The 19,764-nt window shown below is 40.1% G+C and overlaps 1 protein-coding gene across 2 annotated transcripts in view; it reads left to right on the forward strand.

Moving 5' to 3' along the window:
- The window catches only part of LOC121871536 (cadherin-23-like), a gene marked incomplete at its 3' end in the record, with an annotated part of 255,663 nt that overhangs the window by 141,301 nt on the left and 94,598 nt on the right, over positions 1 to 19,764 (forward strand). For both annotated transcript variants that reach the window (XM_042373970.1, XM_042373971.1), the window contains 3 exon segments: positions 15,075 to 15,132; positions 15,675 to 15,809; positions 16,053 to 16,215. In XM_042373970.1, the coding sequence (XP_042229904.1) occupies positions 15,075 to 15,132; positions 15,675 to 15,809; positions 16,053 to 16,215 (356 nt within the window).

A 19,764-nucleotide genomic window follows, 5' to 3' on the forward strand; every position in this document is an offset into this window, starting at 1 on the left:
ATGTTATTTTTTGTGCAAAATATATGACATTTGTATTCAAAATATTCCTGGTCTTACAAGGAATCCAGCAATGTCAATTGTATTATCCTAACTTTAGTTTGAGGTATTATTTATTAAAATTTAGTGGTTTTCCCCCAAAAATTTCTCAGAGAGGGAAGAGCCAGCAGTGTTGTGTGAGAAGAGGGGGAGGGAGTTGAGTCCATTATTTGAATGGACATTAACTTGGCGACTGTATTTCTCTATTTCTCTTAAGTATTAATTGTGTGCATGTACCATCATAAAATTAAGATGTTATTTTTACTAGAACATAGGTATTGTGTCGGAAAAAGTGGAGTTTGGGGATGGGCCAGTTTCTATTGGAATTAATCCCATATGTTCTGTTGTTCACTTAGCACGGTTTTCACTTAACACGGTACCCTCTGGGTTTTATTGACCGCGTTAAGTGGGGTACAACTGTATATATATATATATATATATATATATATATATATATATATATATATATATATATATATATATATATATATATATATATATATATATATATATATATATATATATATATATATATATATATATATATATGTATATATATACATACATACATACATACATACATACATTACATTACATAGTACCGATTTACGCGTCAATTGAACCCACAGGGTACCGCGGAAAGTGAAATCCGCGTAAAGTGAACAACAGAACATATGGGATTAATTCCAATAGAGACTGGCCCGACCCCCAAACTCCACTTTTTGACGACACACAACTATGTTGTAGTAAAAATATTATCTTAACTTTATGATGGTATGCACACACACTTAATATAGAAGAGGTTTGGTTAGGAAAAATAAAGGTTAAGTTAGGAAAAATAAAGGTTAGGTTAGGAAAACTAAAGGTTGGGTGTAACACTTACGTTAGTAGAAGAGATGGGTCGGCATACGGGGATGGAGGCTGGTTCCAAGGCAGAGGGCAGATTACTGGCCCTCAGGTGAATCACCATTACTAGGTGCATCACCATCACTATCAGTTATAGTTGTCAGGGCTTCCCTGACAAATCCCTCAAAGTCACTTTCACTGTCACTATCACTGGTTCTGGCTGGCTGTGGTGGGTTGCGGGCGAAGAACTCGGTAATGCTTTTTTGACGGCTAGTGTTGATGTTGTCTTGATACACCTTGATGTACGGCTCCATAGCCTGCACCAGCCGGGTATGGAAGACTTCATAGCGGTCATCGTCATGGTCGTTGGAAAGGAAGAGCTGTAATTTTTCTGCACACTCAATGGCACCCTTAATATTACTATGCGTTAATTTGTGTTCTTCTGGGACTGACGCACCACCTTCCTCTTCACTGACGTTATCATCTTCCAACATCTCGTCGGCAGTCATTTCAGGATCTCTGATCACCTCCAGGATGTCTTCGTTGGTGGTCTCAGAGAAGCCTTCAGCTGTAATACTGTGTGCAGCTTCTCTTGCAAGGTCCAATGCCACTGTCACAGACTGAACCTCACCAGTCACAGGTTGACTCCGCCTCTCACCTGGTATGCCATGCAACACATGCCTCCATGCGTGACGAATCGTAGCTACAGACAGCTGATCCCATGCCTCCACCAAGAAGTCCACAGCTTGTTTGACGTTAAATTTTTTCTAAAACTGTTTGACGAGAACTTCTTGAGTCACCTCCTCTTGTTCCTTGCCCTCGTCGCTTTTACTCTCGCTATCGGTGTCACCCAGCTTACACAACTCATCCTTGGTGTTGGTACAGTCATTCAGGAGCTTGAATTTCTTTGCCGAGTATGCAGCTTTAACATTGCAGATCAACTCCTGGTCCATGGGCTAGATCAATGACGTAGTGTTGGGAGGAAGGAAGACCACTTTTACGTTGGGGTGACGATCCATAAGTAGGGGCGAGTGTCCTGGTGCGTTGTCAAGGAGCAACAAAATCTTGAATGGAACATTTTTTTGCTCGCAGAATTTCTTCACGTCAGGAATGAAACAGTCATCAAACCAGGAGAGTTACAGAGCAGAGAACATCCACGCCTTGCGTGCGGTCAGCCAGTGGACATTAATCTTGCTCATGTCCACGTTCTTGTAGGCGTGCGGCTTGCGGGCTGTGTGAATCACCGATAACTTTGGTTTACAGGTACCGGAGACATTGGTGGTAAAGAGGACGGTGATGCGCTCCTGCAATTTCCGACCCCCAACCTTGCTGGCAGACTGGACAACAAAGGTCTTGGTAGGCAGCTTTTTCCAAAATAGGCCGGATTCGTCCATGTTGAACACCTGGTCGTCAGTGTACTGCCTTTCCTCCATAACCTCACGTAAGAACGGAGGAAAATCTCTTGCCGCCACATGGTCAGCACTCGCTTCTTCACCACCAATGTTGATGTTGGTGATATTGTTCCTCTTCTTAAACCTATGCAGCCAACCAGAGGAAGCATTGAAGGGTTTGGGCTCTGCAATTCCCATCTTATGTGACACTGCTGCGTACAGTTCATGTGCGTACTCGTGAACGGATCGTGTGTCCACCGCCATGTTGCGTCGCGCCTGACGAATCAAGTAACTCACCAGCAAATTTTCCACCTTTAGCAGCACCTTGTTCTGGCAATACTTGATCATTGAAGCACCTGCAGACTTTTTGATTCTCATGTGCTCTTTGATCTTGGCTGCATCCTTAATAGTACGAATCGTAGATTCGTTGACTCCATGCTGGCGCGTGAGATCAGCTTGACATGTTCCTTTCTCCAAATCTTGAATTATCTGGTATTTCACTTCGTAGCTTCTTTGGCTTAGGGCGGCTGGGTCCAGGTAAGGAAAGGTTTCTGTCTGGTGGCAGTGGTCCGGCGGAAGCCATTTCACAGAACAATGGATGCACGTATACACGGTGTGGCCTGGAGGGATGAAACTGCCGCGGCTAGGTCAAGCGTCGTCTTTCCTCCCTCCCTCCCTCCCCCGGGTGGACACATCATATAACTTTAAACCAATTACAGCTAGCAGCGGAGGGTGGTAGGGATGCATGGCCAATCACAGTCCGATACGTCATATGACGTCAGTGATAACGCAACAGAGACATGCACTGGGCAACCTTACCGCGCGGCTTGGCCAGGCGGAGGCGTAGGAGGGAGCAGGCGGGTGGGGCGAATCTAAAAATAGCATCGAGCCGGACACTCTGCTTGTATATGGGTAGATGAACCGCGGAAAGTGAAAGTTCGGTTCTGGCGAGGCACCGCGTGAATGAGAAAACGCGGAAGTGAAACCGCGTAAAGCGGGGTAATACTGTATATATATGTATATTTCATGTAGATCCACAATGAAAACGTGGATAAGATTAATCTTGATAAAATCACACGGGAAAAGGGAAACAACGGAGCTCCGTTGTTTCCCTTTTCCCTTGTGATTTTATCAAGATACAGTTGGTCCTCATATTACGCGGTTTATTTAACCCGGAGGGTCCCTCGGAAAGTGAGGAACGCGTAAAGTGAACAACATAACATATGGGATTAATTGAAATGGAGTCCAGGCCGATCCCCAAACTCCACTTTTTGACGACACACAACTATGTTGTAGTAAAAATTTTATCTTAACTTTATGATGGTATGAAAAAACAAGTAATATAGAAGAGGTTAGGTTAGGAAAGATAAAGGTTAACATAGGAAAAATAAAGGTTAGGTTAGAAAACTAAAAATTTTGTGTAACACTTACGGTAGTAGAAGAGATGGGTCGGCATACGGGGATGGAGGCTGGTTCCGAGGCAGAGGGCAGATTACTGGCCCTCAGGTGAATCACCATTACTAGGTGAATCATCATCACTGTCACTTACAGTTGTCAGGGCTTCCCTGACAAATCCCTCAAAGTCAACTTCACTGTCACTATCACTTTACCTCGTAGCTTAAGGAACGTCGTGTCTTCTTTGGTTTAGTGCCGCTGGGTCCAGGTAAGGAAAGGTTTTTCTCTGGGGGTGGTGGTCCGGCGGAAGCCATTTTACGGAACAATGGATGCGCGTTTACACGGAGTGGCCTTGAGGGATGAAACTGCGCAACCTTACCGCGCCGCTTGCCCAAGCGGAGGGAGGAGGAGGGAGAAGCAGGCAGGCGGGCGGGCGGTGTGGCGCGTGGGGAAAATCTAAAAATAGCGTCGCGCCGGACACTCTCCGCGTAATGGCGTTCGCGACCGCGGAATGTAAGAATGTTAGGTTCTGGCAAGGCACCGCGTTAACGGTGAAAAGCGGAATGCGGGACCGCGTAATATGAGGACCAACTATATATATATATATGTATATATATATATATATATATATATATATATATATATATATATATATATATATATATATATATATATATATATATATATATATATATATATATATATATATATATATGCTGATAACCACAAGGAAAGAAGAAAACACGAAGTTCCCAAGCGCTTTCGTGTAATTCACATCTTCAGGGGTGAGTACAGACTAGAGAGAGAAATACAAATCAAGGTGTATATATACAGAGAAGGGTGAGACCAGGTCCACAATGGTCAGGTATTAGGTAATGACCCTACTAATCTTTAAATAGCACACAACGGTTGGTGGTCAGGTCAGATGGTCAGGTGACCCGGCCTTCTCACCTGGTCACAAATCTTCTTAATTACAAAATTGTCCAGCTTGTACATGCCGTTACTCAAATTCATGTTGAATGCTTCGGTATGTTTAATAAGACTAGATTCTATGATGTTCCTACTATCAATTGAATTACATGGTAATATTGAGGAGGCATTATCCCAGTCAATGCAATGCTTGTTATCCCTCAAATGAACAAACAGAGCATTGGATTCCTGGCCTGTCCTAACACTGTATTTGTGTTGTTTAATTCTAGTTGCAAGATCTTTACCTGTCTGGCCTAAGTAAAACATATTACATTCCTTGCAAGGAACTTTATAAATGCAACCAATTGTGTTGTTGGGGGAGTTCTTGATTAACATTTGTTTAACAGTGCATGAGTTTTTAAATGCCACATTGACGTTCCAGGTTTTTAGTTGTGAAGGAATGTGTGAGAAATTTTTGTGAAATGGTAATATTAAGATATTCTTATGGTCATGGGTGGGCTTGGGATCAGTTCTATAAAAAGTTTTCTTAGTAATGTTTAGGCATTTGTCTATGAAAGATCTAGGGTATTTAAGGTTTGAGCCAATATTATATATATATTTGTATTCCTCATCGATGAATTCCGGACTGCAAATTCTCAAGGCACGTAAAAACATTGTTGAAAATACTGACTGTTTGACTTTATTATGGTGGGCAGAATAATAATGAATGTATGAACACGCATTAGTTGGTTTTCTATAAATACTGAACTTAAAAGTGTTGCTGATTCTGTGTATCAGACAGTCTAGGAATGGCAATTTACAGTCTTGCTCTACTTCCACAGTGAATTTGATCGAGGGGGCTAAGTTGTTAAGTTGTGGTAGGAAAGCTTTTAGGTCCTCATTACATGGCCAGAGACATAATACATCATCAACATATCTAAACCAGACTGCTGAGGGTGGTAAAATATTACTTAATAGTTTCTTTTCAAAGAATTCCATATATAGGTTGCTTAATACAGGTGAGAGTGGATTACCCATTGCCATACCAAATTTTTGAGCATAATATTCCCCATTGAATTCGAATTTGCAATCCTTAATACATAGTTTGATGAGTTCGATGAAGTCGTCTTTCGAGACGGGCAGTGAAATGTCATCCAGGGAATCTATGAGGAACTCTAGTAAATCATCAACTGGGACCTTTGTAAAGAGTGATGTTACATCAAAGCTGACCAGTTTAAAATCATAATTAATGTGTAAGTTATTGAGTTTATCAACCAGATCCATATTATTCTTGATATTGGAGTTAGAAATGTTGCCAACTAGGGGATTTAGTAAAGAAACTAACCATTTAGATAGTTTATAAGAGATTGACCCAACTGAGCTAATGATGGGTCTTGCTGGGTTATTGGGCTTGTGGGTCTTGATTACACCGTACATGTATGGCAGTGGAGGGGACTGCGCGTCTTCACCTGACCCCGCGCTCCCTCACTCAGTCAGTCTCGCTGTAACCACGCTTGTGTTCACATCAGTACAGTGGTCCCTCGGTTAACAAGCACAATCCGTTCCAGCAGGGTGCTCGTTAACCGAAAAACTCGTTAACCGAAACCATTGTTTCAATGGGTTTTTGGGTAATTGGTTCCAGCTCACCGAAAATTGCCTAAATTCAAGAAAAAAGGTAGAAAAGTACACTTACTTTGAGGTGTGTATGTAGAAGGCTCCTGGATGATGATGATGATGATGGGAATTAGAATGGGGGTGGAGGAGAAGGGAGAAGAGAAGGCTTTGGGGTGGAAGAGAAGTCACCCCATGGCACCATTTCACCCATGAAATTTTAGTTCTCTTGGTGTAATTCAAGATTATTTTCTTTAAATCAACACTGCACTGCATTATATATTGTCAATATGTAAAATAAATTTCAAAATGACCAATAATTTGCTTGGAAACACAGAAAAAAGCATTTAGTTGAAGAGAGTCTCAAGCAAAATGTTACCTCCACTGAAAACAGAGAGAGACTAATGCCTGTCTGGTGTGTTAACAGGCTGGATGGCATGCCAGAAACTAGTTTCTTTACCTTCAATTATGTTCAATAATTGTTAAAATGATTAAAAAAGTTAATATTAAACTTTTAAAATTATTGAATAGTATAAACTTCTTGATATTTACTAAAATAGTAAGGAATTTAAGCCCTAAAACCAATTATTGTATTGGCGGACTAATACTACAGCTGGTGGACCGCCAAATGCAAGCGAAAACATGTCGAAGTCGGCTCGTAAAAAACTCGTTAATCGAGGGACTGCTCGTAAACCGAAGTTAAGAATCTTATGAAAGGTAAATCGTTAACCGAAATCTCGTTAACCGAGGCGCTCGTTAACCGAGTGATCACTGTATTGTAATTGCAAAAATATTACATTTCCGTGAATGTATTATATCAAGCACAGTATGAATAGAATATCACTAATATAACAGTATTTTAACTGAAAACTATTAAAAAAAACGAGTAGGTAAAGTCGTTTGTTTTCATGTAGTTTATCCTAATTTACATTGAAATACATTATGTTTCAGCAAAACTACTATATATTTCTGAGAATATGGAAATGTAATATTTTTGCTGAAATGACGTATGTATTACAGTGGAAAGTGGGATAAAATTGTGACGAAAACAATGACTTTTGCTTTCTTTCGTTCAAAAGATGTTACCGTAATCGTTTTTCGAATGGGTTTTCAGTTAAAAAACTGTTGTATTACAATAATATTCTATCCTAATTCACTTGTGATGCAACAGTTTTTTAACTGAAAACCATTCGAAAAGCGATTACGGTAACATCTTTTGAACAAAAGAAAGCAAAAGTCATTGTTTTCGTCACGATTTTATCCCACTTTCCAATGTAATATGTACGCCATTTCAGCCAAAATATTACATTTTCATATTTATTTCTGAGAATATATTCATTCAGTCACAGTTAAGGTAAAATATACTTGTGATGTAATATTTTAATGAAAATACGGTATCGTAGTTTTCTTTTGTTTCAAATTTAATTAACAAAGATTGATGTTTCAAATGTAATTCTATGTTTGTCTTTGGTACCCCCAAAATGTTCTACACTACTGAGGGTATACACAAACACGTGTTATCTTGAAAATAGGTTCTTATTCTCGTACGGGAGATGTACAGGGGAACTAATAAGACAGAGCACTTCCACACCATAAGGAATGGTGATCTCCACTCTTTGTATCACTGCGCGCTGGCATGTACAGATGCCAGCATTCACAAGCTGAATACATAAAATGTAAATATGATAATTCATATACATAACATGGTGCATAATAAATGGAAATATTACATAGGATTAATACATGTTCTGTAATACTTTACTATACATAATTAATAGAGTAATATAAGAATACACAGCTTAAGGTACTACTTCGTGTCCATATTATACAGTAATGAACAATAATTTTTGTAAATTATCTATAAATAAACTTTAAAAAATTAATACTTTATGTTTTACATCGTCCTGTGTATACCATACCAGGCATTTGGCTACTTTGGGCTTGCTATGATGACGCAAGAGATCTGCCCTGGCAACTGTACCGACACTCACAGCTGGTGGTGGATTGGTGCGTCGTTTCCATTGTTTACTGCTAATTACTGGTAAATATTTTTCAACCTAACGAAACTATTACCCGTTTAGAGGTAGACCCCCCATTTTTTTGCCAAATAATTTGGTCTTAAAAACTCGAACTACACACAGGTATATACGGTAAATAAGGACATGGGGGCCAGGGGTTTCGTTAACCGAAAACTTAATTAACCAAATCCATTGTTTCAATGGGATATTGGGTAATTGGTTCCAGCTCACCGAAAAGTACATCTTCTCAACATCACATACACACAACCCCAACACCACCCACACACCCCCAACAATTCATCCTTGACCACCGAAGGGTCAAGACGTACCTGGCGCTGCTCTGGCGGCAGCCACGTCAACTGTAATGTTGGCCCATACCAACTCCCTCCCCTGAACCCCTCCTCCCCACCGGAATATCAACAAGTTCTCGCCAGAAGTTAATATTTCATTGAGGAAAGGAATGGAACCAGTGTTGAATAGTGGTGAACAGTGCTTAAGTCAGTGAAGAACAACTCGACAGTAACAGCTGAGTCGTACCCAAGCTAGCCTTCACACAGTGAGGTCCCAGGTACCCAGTGATAACTGCCCCTGAGACTCAACAACACCAGTTATGTGTTAATCCATCCACGATAGGGAGGCCTGGGACCACACCTCACTCACTTGAGTGAGTGAGGTCCTGTGACACCAGACCAAGTGGTGTCCCCATGATGCTACGACACCACGTAGTGAATGAGTTGCTACAGCATCATGTGAGATTCCTCAGGACACCAACTGTGAGGGAATTACTACACCACATGATGCTCCTCATAACACCATCCGTGAAGGAATTACTACGCCATGTGATGCCCCTCATAACACCATCTGCGAGGGAATTACTCCACCACATCAGGCCCCTCATACACCATCTGTGAGGGAATTACTACACCGCATCAGGCCCCTCATACACCATCTGTGAGGGAATTACTCCATCATCAGGCCCCTCAAAACACCATCTGTGAGGGAATTACTTCATCATGTCAAGCCCCTCATAACACCACCTGTGAGGGAACTACCACTCCACATGATGCCCCTCATAACGCCATCTGTGAGGGAGTTATTACACTACGTGTCTGCTGTTCAATACCTCAGCTCACAAGATCTATGTGACCTCCACTGTAAACATTAATTTGTATATTCACTGTATGTTCCTTTACCTTTCTCTAATGAAAGATTTTGTTAAACCACCAATGTCAATGTATGTAATAAGTCATTTATGTCCAATGTAAATTTTCAGCCTAGGGGCTACAGAACTTTTTCAGAAACTTTTCAATAAATCGTTAATTATTAATTATTATTATACAGGCACCCCAACTCAACCCACACACTCCAACACCACCCACACACCCCCAACACCACCCACACACCCCCAACACCACCCACACACCCTTCAATACCCCCAACACCACCCACACACCCCCAACACCACCCACACACCCCAACACCCCCACACACACCCCCACACCCCCACACACCCCCACACCCCAACACCCCACACACCCCCAACACACACCACCCCCCACACCCCCACACACCCCCACAACACCCCACACACCCCACACACAACACACACCCCACACACCCACACCCCACACCACCCCACACACCCCCACACCCCCACACCACCCACACACCACCCACCACCACACCACACACCCCCACCACCCCACACACCACCCCACACCCCAGCACACCCCACACCCCACCACCCCACACCACCCCACACCTCCCAGCACCACCCACACCTCCCACACCACCCACACCACACACACACACACCCACACACCCCACACCACCCACACCACCCAACACCACCCACACCCCCACACACCCCCAACACCCACACACACCACACACCCCAACACACCACACCAACACACCCCCAACACCCCACACCCCCCAACACCCCACCCCAACACCACCCACACCCCAACACCACCCACACCCCCACACACCCCCCAACACCACCCACACACCCCAACACCACCCACACCCCACACCACCCCACAACACCCGACACACCCCCCACACCCACACACCCAACACCACCCCACACCACCCCCCAACACCACCCACACACCCCAACACCACCCACACACACACACACCAACACCCCCAACACCATCACCACATACACCCACAACACCATTAACACATATACACACACTGTAGCACCACATGAGGCTCAGTGCCTTGTCTCATTGCCAGCGATTTTTATTTGCCTGAATTCATTATTACATATACTTGTGTGATCAACTTTGTATGGTGTATGCTTTATAATTGATAATATAAAATACCAAATATTAAGGAAAAATGCAATATATAATTAATAATTTGACATCAAAATTGAATAAGCCAAATAATAAGGCAATTTTTCCCAAGGTAGGTAGATAACAGGTAGCCTTGTGGGGTGTGGGTTGTCTGGGTTTATTCTCCTCCATCCTGTGAATGCGTCACTCCGGGGTCACCATTTGTGGGGTTATGGGTAGTTTGGTTCACACTCAGGATGGGATGGAGAAAGGAAACTCACAATGTGCTCTCTGTATACATGTTGTATTGGATGTACAATGCAGCTTGGTGCTGGGAAGGCAGCATAGTTACAAGCGTGATGTAGAGAGAGCTGGTTGGTGAGGATGCTCAGAGGAGGACCAGCTTGTGGGTCGCCATGCTCGCCGGCGGGAGCGAGGGCCGCCAGGCAGCGGCGGAGGAGGAGGAGGTGTTGCTGGCTGGTTGGTGTAGGTAGAAAAAAAGAGAGATCACCACGAGGTCAGGTCTTAAATAGTGGGGGGTAGGCGTGGCTTAGTAGTTGACCTCCGTGATGTATGGCGGCGCTGGTTGACCCAGACCACGAGGCATACACTGGGGAATTCGCGGGGTCGGCTACTCAGCGACAAACAGCGTTTGTGGGGGAGAAATCCACTACAGCCTCACGCAGGTCCACAGGAATTCATTAATTGGCAACTCTACTCTCGAGATCGCTAAGCCACGCCCCTTTTGCCACTTCATGCGTTTGTAATATTGTGGTATTATTATCTGTATAGATCCTTTCTCTGTCAAAATATACTAGCATACAATGTTATTAATCAGATATATATTTGATAATATGTAATATACAGTGTGTATTGCCATGTAAATTATACAATAAGAAAATGTTTGACGAAATTTACAATAAAACGGGAACTCTGGTTGAATTGTAAAATATTCAATACATTTCCTCCCATTTTAAATATCCGCTTCTACTGTTTGATGTAACTCAGTGGGCGGAGCTTAATAAGTGATGTCATCGCTAGCCAATCAGCGACGTTGGATGATATCCAGCGGTCGCAAGTAAGATATTTATATTTATTTTATATATTTAATCAGTGGCTCCAATTAAAATAAAACAAAAAATCTCCATTCCATACATTTATTGTACAACTTTAAATAGCATCATAAGCCTTCAAAAATAGGTAAATAAAAATTTCATTTTTATTTTCATTAGCGTAGATCCTGTGGGAGTGAGGCTACCTTGTGGGGTTATGTGATATTTGGTTCACACTCAGGATGGGATGGAGAAAGGAAACTCACAATGTGCTCTCTGTATGCATATTGTATTGGATGTACAGTGCAGCTTGGTGCTGGGAAGTGGCAGCGTGGTTACAAGTGTGATGTAGAGAGAGCTGGTTGGTGAGGGTGCTCAGAGGAGGACCAGCTTGTGGGTCGCCATGGTCGCCGGCGGGAGCGAGGACCGCCAGGCAGGAGCGGAGGAGGAGGAGGTGTTGCTTGCTGGTGGCTGTGGGTAGAAAGAGTGGTCACCACGAGGTGTGGGTTGCAATGGTCGCCGGCTGGAGCGAGGGCTGCCAGGCAGGAGCGGAGGAGGAGGTGTTGCTTTAAGACTGGTTGTAGGTAGAAAGAGGTAGGTCACCACGAGGTGAGATCTTATATAGCGGAGGTAGGAGTGGCTTAATAGATGACCTCCGTCATGTAAGGCGGCGCTGGTTGACCTAGACCACGAGGGCAGGCTGGTGAAATCGTGGGGTCGGCTACTCAGCGACAAAAGCGTTTGTAAGGGAGGAATCCACTACAACCTGTTATCTACCTACCTTGATTTTTACCCCCAGACCTCTGCACTGGGAGGGGGGTGGCAGGTAAGCTTAGCCATTACCTAGTTCCCCATTTTTTTTTTCATTTATTCATTACAGAACTGATACATTATAAAAATAGCTATCATACTGTATATGAAGGATACTGATATTATAAGCACAAATTATTGCAGTAACATATTACTACTAGTTAATAAATATCAAATAAACAATATTGTGTCTTGAGTTACAGTAGGAATGACATTGGCAGGGGTGGGTAAAGGGAGACGAACCTTTCCGGTGGGGGGGGGTGAGCAGTCAGTTCCTCCACAAGTGTCTCTTCCTCCCACCTCACACCACCACCGCTCTCTTTTTTACTCCATATTGTATTTTAAAATGTTATCTAACGTAATGTTCAAAGGGATCCAGTACAGGTATTAAATAATAGAAAAAAAAATATGGTTCAGTTTATAATTTGTATAATGATAAGAACATCTGTGGTAAAATGAACAAAATCGAGCAACTCATTCTGATGATAGCTGTTTTCTCATAATATTGGAGAGTATTTTTTAGAACTTACTAAATAATATTGTGGTGTATTATGCGTCTCCATATGCCCTGGTTTATTCACTGATCAGTTGTCTAAGTACAAAAATAGCCAAGTCAAGTCATCGTATATCAATTAATTTTAAAATAAAAATTATAAAGTAAACTGTTATAAAACAATTGTTTAGTAATGCTGTTAATGTGTGTGCTGTGTAAGTGTCTTAGCATGTCACCTCACCACCTGACTTGTCACCTCACCACCTGACTCGTCACCTCACCACCCGACTCATCACCTCACCACCCGACTCGTCACCTCACCACCCGACTCGTCACCTCACCACCCTTCGCCTCACCAGCTTAGCTTGGAATTTGTACATTTATTTATTACTGTATTATTTTACTTTTTTATTATTGTATGTACATTTAAAAAATATATTTATTATTGCACAGTAGTTATAAATAGACCCAGAGCAGAAAAATTCAGGTTTGCCCAAGCGGTCTTCCCACCCAGCACAAGAAGATGTGGCTAAGCATGAATTTGTGCTCAGACATGAAATTGAGAGAATTTTCTGGAAAAATTCTGAGTAAATTTCAATTCCGGCTATTGGAGAGTTCCGGTTAAGAGGGATTCTGGCTAATGGAGATACAGTATTACTCAGTGATATCTTCATTGGCTGGAACAATTTGGTGCAGACCACTTCTGGGAATGAGAGATTTCCTGGTAACGAGATGACTCTCAAAGCCAGAAAAAATCCCCCATTCCCGGAATTTTCCAGGTACCGGGAAAATTTTCTTGGAAGTTACCGAAATTGCGCATTACATCATCTCTCGAATCTGTAAAAAAATCCCCATCCTTGGAATTTTTCTGGGCCTTGGAATTTTCTTGGAGTTTTCCAGAATGATGCATAATTTTATCTCTTAAACCCACAAAAAATTCCCCCATACCCATAATTTTTTGGAATTTTCTTGATTTTTGGAAAATTTTCTCGAAATTTTCCAGAAAATCGTTCCCAAACCCAAAATTTTCTAGAAAATTCTGAGAAAATTTTAATTCCGGCTATCAGAGAGTTCCGGTAAAAAGGGATTCTGGGCAACAGAGATATTACTTATATGATATACTCTCGATTTAACAGAATCCGAAATAACGAACTCGATTTAGAGGTAGGAATTTTTTCTTTTATTCTTCGTTATTCTTCACTCGATTTAGTGACCTAGTTCGCTAAATTGAGATGAATTCCATTAATACGCTCACACCTACGTAGACAGCTGAGACACATGATATGTCCATAGAAACATTAGAAACATTATTCATGGTTTACCTTAAACTAGGGGGTTTGGTGTTTGTTTTAAATTTTTTCTATAATTTCCAAACTTTGTTCCAATTGATGGCTGCACTCTTTTGACCGAGATGTTGCCCGAGAAGTAGCAGTGAACAACACACGCGGTGGCAGTAGGACTCAGACTGAGCAGATGTAAACAAACCCAACGTGCCAAGCGGTGCATTTGGGGCATAATTTAATGGAATCACTCTCAATTTAGCGAACTAGTTTTCTAAATCTAGTAAAATTAACAGAAATTTCACTTAGAGAAAATTAACGTAATCATACTCGATTTAGCGGATATTTTGATTTTACGGAAAGGGATGGCTCAAATTAGTTTGTTAAATCGAGAAAATATTGTATATATTCCACAGTGTGATGTTCCTTGTTTTGGTGAGTACCACACACTGCAAGAATTTTGAAACAATCCTGCAGTGTGCATTTGTTTGTGAATGTAGAGTGCTGTATACCATTCAGAGTAACAGTTATAACAGTTATAAGTACCAAGTGATTGCACTAGCCAACCAGCCAGTGCAGGTTGTTCCGCTTCTCACACAGCTGTTTGAATGGTGTCACATGTTCAAGTCAATAAATAAAAGGTCATGTGAAGATTTTTTTCATACACCCATCATGTAAAAATATACTATATGAATAATTGAATAAGATAAAAAAAGACTCGTCTGAGTGATACATCATCCCACTGTACCTTTGAATTGGCTTACAAATTTTTTCACTATTTTTCCCTGAGTCACAGTTCACTTACTTAACTTACTTACTTGCCTACTTAGCCACATTTCACCGACTTTTACTTTGCTTCTATCCCCTTTGCCACTGATCTACTGTCTGAAATTGGTAAGTGAAAGAACATCATTTGATTGTCACTTTAATTTTTCTTCCTTCACACAGATTACGGGCCAAGGTCAACCTGACTCACCAGAGAGGGGATTATGTCATGGTGCTTTTGGTAAGGTTAAGTATATTTTGGATGATTACGCTCTAATACTACATATACTACTTCCCAGGGTTCGATTCCCAACTAGTGAGGCATTGTTTGTATATGGAAGTCCGCATGCTATATGGACTGATCACACACACACACACACACACACACACACACACACACACACACACACAGAGAGAGAATATATATATATATATATATATATATATATATATATATATATATATATATATATATATATATATATATATATATATATATATATATATATATATATATATATATATATATATATATATATATATATATATATATATATTTTTTTTTTTTTTTTTTTTTTGTGTACAATTTGTGTTTTGCAGTGTTGAACATATTGTACCAGAACAAAATCATCATCCAAGAATATAGTGTTAAATTAGTGTTAAGAACGTAAAAAGTGATTATAGTTTTGGATACTAGGCTAGCCTTTCCAACAGCTGACATATATGTATATATAAACTAATACACTTTGAAATAGTTAATTTTTTTTCCCTCTCATCTTGCAGGCTGAAGATAATGGAATTAGTCCCCAAAAAGGGAATGTAACTATCAGCATGCAGGTGACAGATGTCAACGACAATTATCCACAGTTTCATTTTGACACCTGTGTTGATGGTATACCAACTGTCCACATGCAAGAGGTATTAGAAGTTGACTTTGCAATAGAAATAAGCTTATTTAATGTTCCTGACAGAGAATTCCTTGAACTTTGTGATGAAAAACTGTTATTAAACCAAAGAAATTGTTCTACACTTGTAGCACATTAACTGCTATGATGTAGAGTGCCTAGAATCAAGAATATTATAGGCATTCCTTTTTATTTTTTATATAGGTTTGTTGTGCAGATCACCATGAATTTCAAAATCTGACTTTTTTTTTTTCAGAACATTTATAAATCTGGCGACAGAGTCAAATGCACCACACAGAATAAAACTGATAATTACCTGAAATTCCATGTGACTGATGATGATCTTGGTGACAATGCTAAAGTCTCTGTGGATATTGACTATGATGCATCAACAGTAGAGGGAGCTGATGACAAAAATGGTATGGCTAGCATGTGTTGATCATTTACTGTTGTTGTGGGCTGCTTATTATGTTATGGTTTTGTTCATCTGTTCCTAGGGTGGTTGCACAATTTCTGAAAATTTTGAGAATGGAAACTTTCCTCAGGAAATTTTTAAATAAATGGGAATTTATAGGAATACAGTTAACCCTCACTTTACGCGGTTAATGTAACCCGGAGGGTCCCGCGTAAAGTGAGAAACGCAAAAAGTGAATAACATAACCTATGGGATTAATTGAAATGGAGTCGGGCGATCCCCAAACTCCACTTTTTGACGACACACAACTATGTTGTAGTAAAAATATTATCTTAACTTTATGATGGTATGCACACACAATTAATAATTAAGAGAAATATCAATAATATTAGGTTTTTAACACTTACATTAGTAGAAAAATATCTGGGCACAGGGGATGGGCGGTTGGTTCGAGGCAGAGGCAGATTATTGGCCCTCACCTGTGTCACTTGTATCAATTGTATCACTATCCACCACAGAGGCTTGCAGGGCCTCTTTAACTCCCCAAAGTCCATATAAGTCCATATCCTCACCATAATTATCACTATCACTGACTTGGGCGGCTGTGGTGGGTGGGGTGAAGAACTGGTAATAATTTGTTTGATGACTGGGCGACCTTATGCATCATGTTCGCGCCGCTTACACAACATGGCGGATGGCGGAGGTTTGGATCCAAAATGGCGGCGGCTCGCCAGCCGCCGCCCAGCGTAAAGAATTGCGCGGTCGCGGAATGTGAGCATCCTGGGTTCCGGCAGAGCACAGCATCGTGAAAAGCGGAATGTGGGACGCGTAAGTGGTTAACTGTAATGGAAAAAATTTTAAATTTACAGAATGTTGCAAAAACATATATTTCTCTTTATTCGTGGAAATTTTATACATTTTAACATATTTGGAGATATCTACAATACAATACTAAGTTTAAGATTAAAATTTCCAATGCATACACTGTGAGTAAAACAAATAAGGGTTGGCCACAAAATACAATTACAGGTACAGTCTCCCCTCGACTTACGACATATTCGACTTACGACAACCAGACATATATGGCAAATGGTCGTATAAAATATTTTTCACATTACATATTTTCAAGTCTTGACGTTAGTGATTGCGCTGTGTACTGACAAAAATTTTTATTGTAATTCCCTTTAAAATGGCTGGCAAGCGTTAAAGTGAGAGTTTTCATGGTGCTGAGAAGAAAAAGAGACACTCATTTTACAATTTCTATGTGTTATTTTTGTCTTTTCGACTTACGACCAATTTGACTTACGACCTGGTCGTCGGGACGGAACCCCGTCGTAAATCAAGGAGAGAATGTATATTATAAAGGCATTAATCCAAGGAATTTGGTTTATGGCATAAATGAATTAGTTTTCAAGCAACTAAACCAATTTGTTCTATATTATGTATCAAAATCTATATGAAAATAAAAAGTCAAGGAATTTTTAGATCACACATTCCACATCATCTTAAATACAGTTGAGTCTGCATTTACGCAGTCAATTGAACCCGTGGAGGCCCGCGTAAAACGAGAAACGCGTAAATGAAATAACAGAACATATGGGATTAATTGAAATAGAGACTGGGCCAACCCCCAAACTCCACTTTTTACGACACAATACCTACGTTGCAGTAAAAATAACATCTTAATTTTATGATGGTATGTACACACAATTAATATTTAAGAGAAAACAGTCGCCCGGCTAATGTCCATTCAAATAATGGACTCAACTCCCACCCCCCTCCCCCCTTCCCCTCTTCCCACGCTCGCTGGCTCCTCCCTCTCTGAGAAATGTTTGGGTGAAAACACTAGATTTTACGGTATAGTAATAAATAATAACTCAGACTAAAGTTAGGATAATATAATTGACATTGCTGGATTCCTTGCAGGACAGGGAATATTTTGAATGTAAACTTCATATATTTTGCACAAAAGATAAAATGTTTGCTAATTTTCATCATCTCCTTAAATTACATCTAAAATTTGTATGTCTAGTGCAAATTTTAAGATGTTTGTATTTAAAATGATCACCATCTTGTAAGAATTCCAGCAATGTAAATTATATTCTGGCCAGGTAATTTGTATGAATTTTATGAGCTAAAAACAAATTTCTTCAGTAAATAAACAAATTATACTTCACCCAGACACTATCTGTCAATCAAAATACCCCACCTCCCGCTTCCCCCCTCTTCCCACGCTCGCTGGGTCCCTCCTTCCCTCCCTACCAGAGAAATGTTTGGGTTAAAACAGTATGTTTACATATTTAGTAGTAAATAATACCTAAGACTAAAGTTAGGACAATATAATTTACATTGCTGGATTCCTTGCAGGACAGGGAATATTTTGAATGTAAACGTCATATATTTTGCACAAAAGATAAAATGTTTGCTAATTTTCACCATCTCCTTAAAAAATTTGTATGTCTAATGCAAATTTTAAGATGTTTATATTTAAAATGATCACCATCTTGTAAGGATTCCAGCAATGTAATTATATATTTTATGAGCTAAAATAATATATATCTTCAGTAAATACAGTTGTACCCCACTTAACGCGGTTTCACTTAACGCGATTTCTCATATACGCGGTGCCTCGCCAGAACCGAACTTTCACTTAACGCTGTTCATCTACTCATATACGCGGTGAAGTATAATATTTTTATTTTTTTTATTTAGCTCCTAAAATTCATACAAATTACCCGGCCAGAATATAATTTACATTGCTGGAATTCTTACAATATGATGATCATTTTGAATATAAACATCATAAATTTTGCATTAGACATACAAATTTTAGATATAATGTTTACTCTGAGTAAATATGTTATCTTTTGTGCAAAATATATGACATTTATATTCAAAATATTCCTGGTCTTACAAGGAATCCAGCAATGTCAATTATATTATCCTAACTTTAGTTTGAGGTATTATTTATTACTAAAAAGGTAAATATTCTGGTTTTCCCACACATCTGGTAGGGAGGGATGGTGGAGGATGGGGGGGGGAGGAAGGGACGTGAAGAATATTTTTTTTTTTTTGTATTAACTGAAGATATTTGTTTTAGCTCATAAAATTCATACAAATTACCCGGCCAGAATATAATTTACATTGATGGAATTCTTACAATTTGATGATCATTTTGAATATAAACATCATAGATTTTGCATTAGACATACAAATTTTAGATATAATGTTTACTCTGAGTAAGTATGTTATCTTTTGTGCAAAATATATGACCTTTATATTCAAAATATTCCTGGTCTTACAAGGAATCCAGCAATGTCAATTATATTATCCTAACTTTAATCTAAGTTATTATTTATTACTAAAAATGTAAATTACTATTTTCTCCCAAAGCTTCTCTGGTAGGGAGGGTTGGTAGGGGGGAGGGTTGGGACGGACCGACCATCTGGCGCGGTTGGAAGAGGGGGGGGAGGCAAGGTGGGGTACTTTGATTGACAGATAGTGTCGTGAAGATTTCTTTTTTTTTTATTAACTGAAGATGTTTGTTTTAGCT

The sequence above is a fragment of the Homarus americanus genome, unplaced genomic scaffold, assembly GCF_018991925.1.
Source record: "Homarus americanus isolate GMGI-L3 unplaced genomic scaffold, GMGI_Hamer_2.0 scaffold45698, whole genome shotgun sequence".
NCBI lineage: Eukaryota > Metazoa > Arthropoda > Malacostraca > Decapoda > Nephropidae > Homarus > Homarus americanus.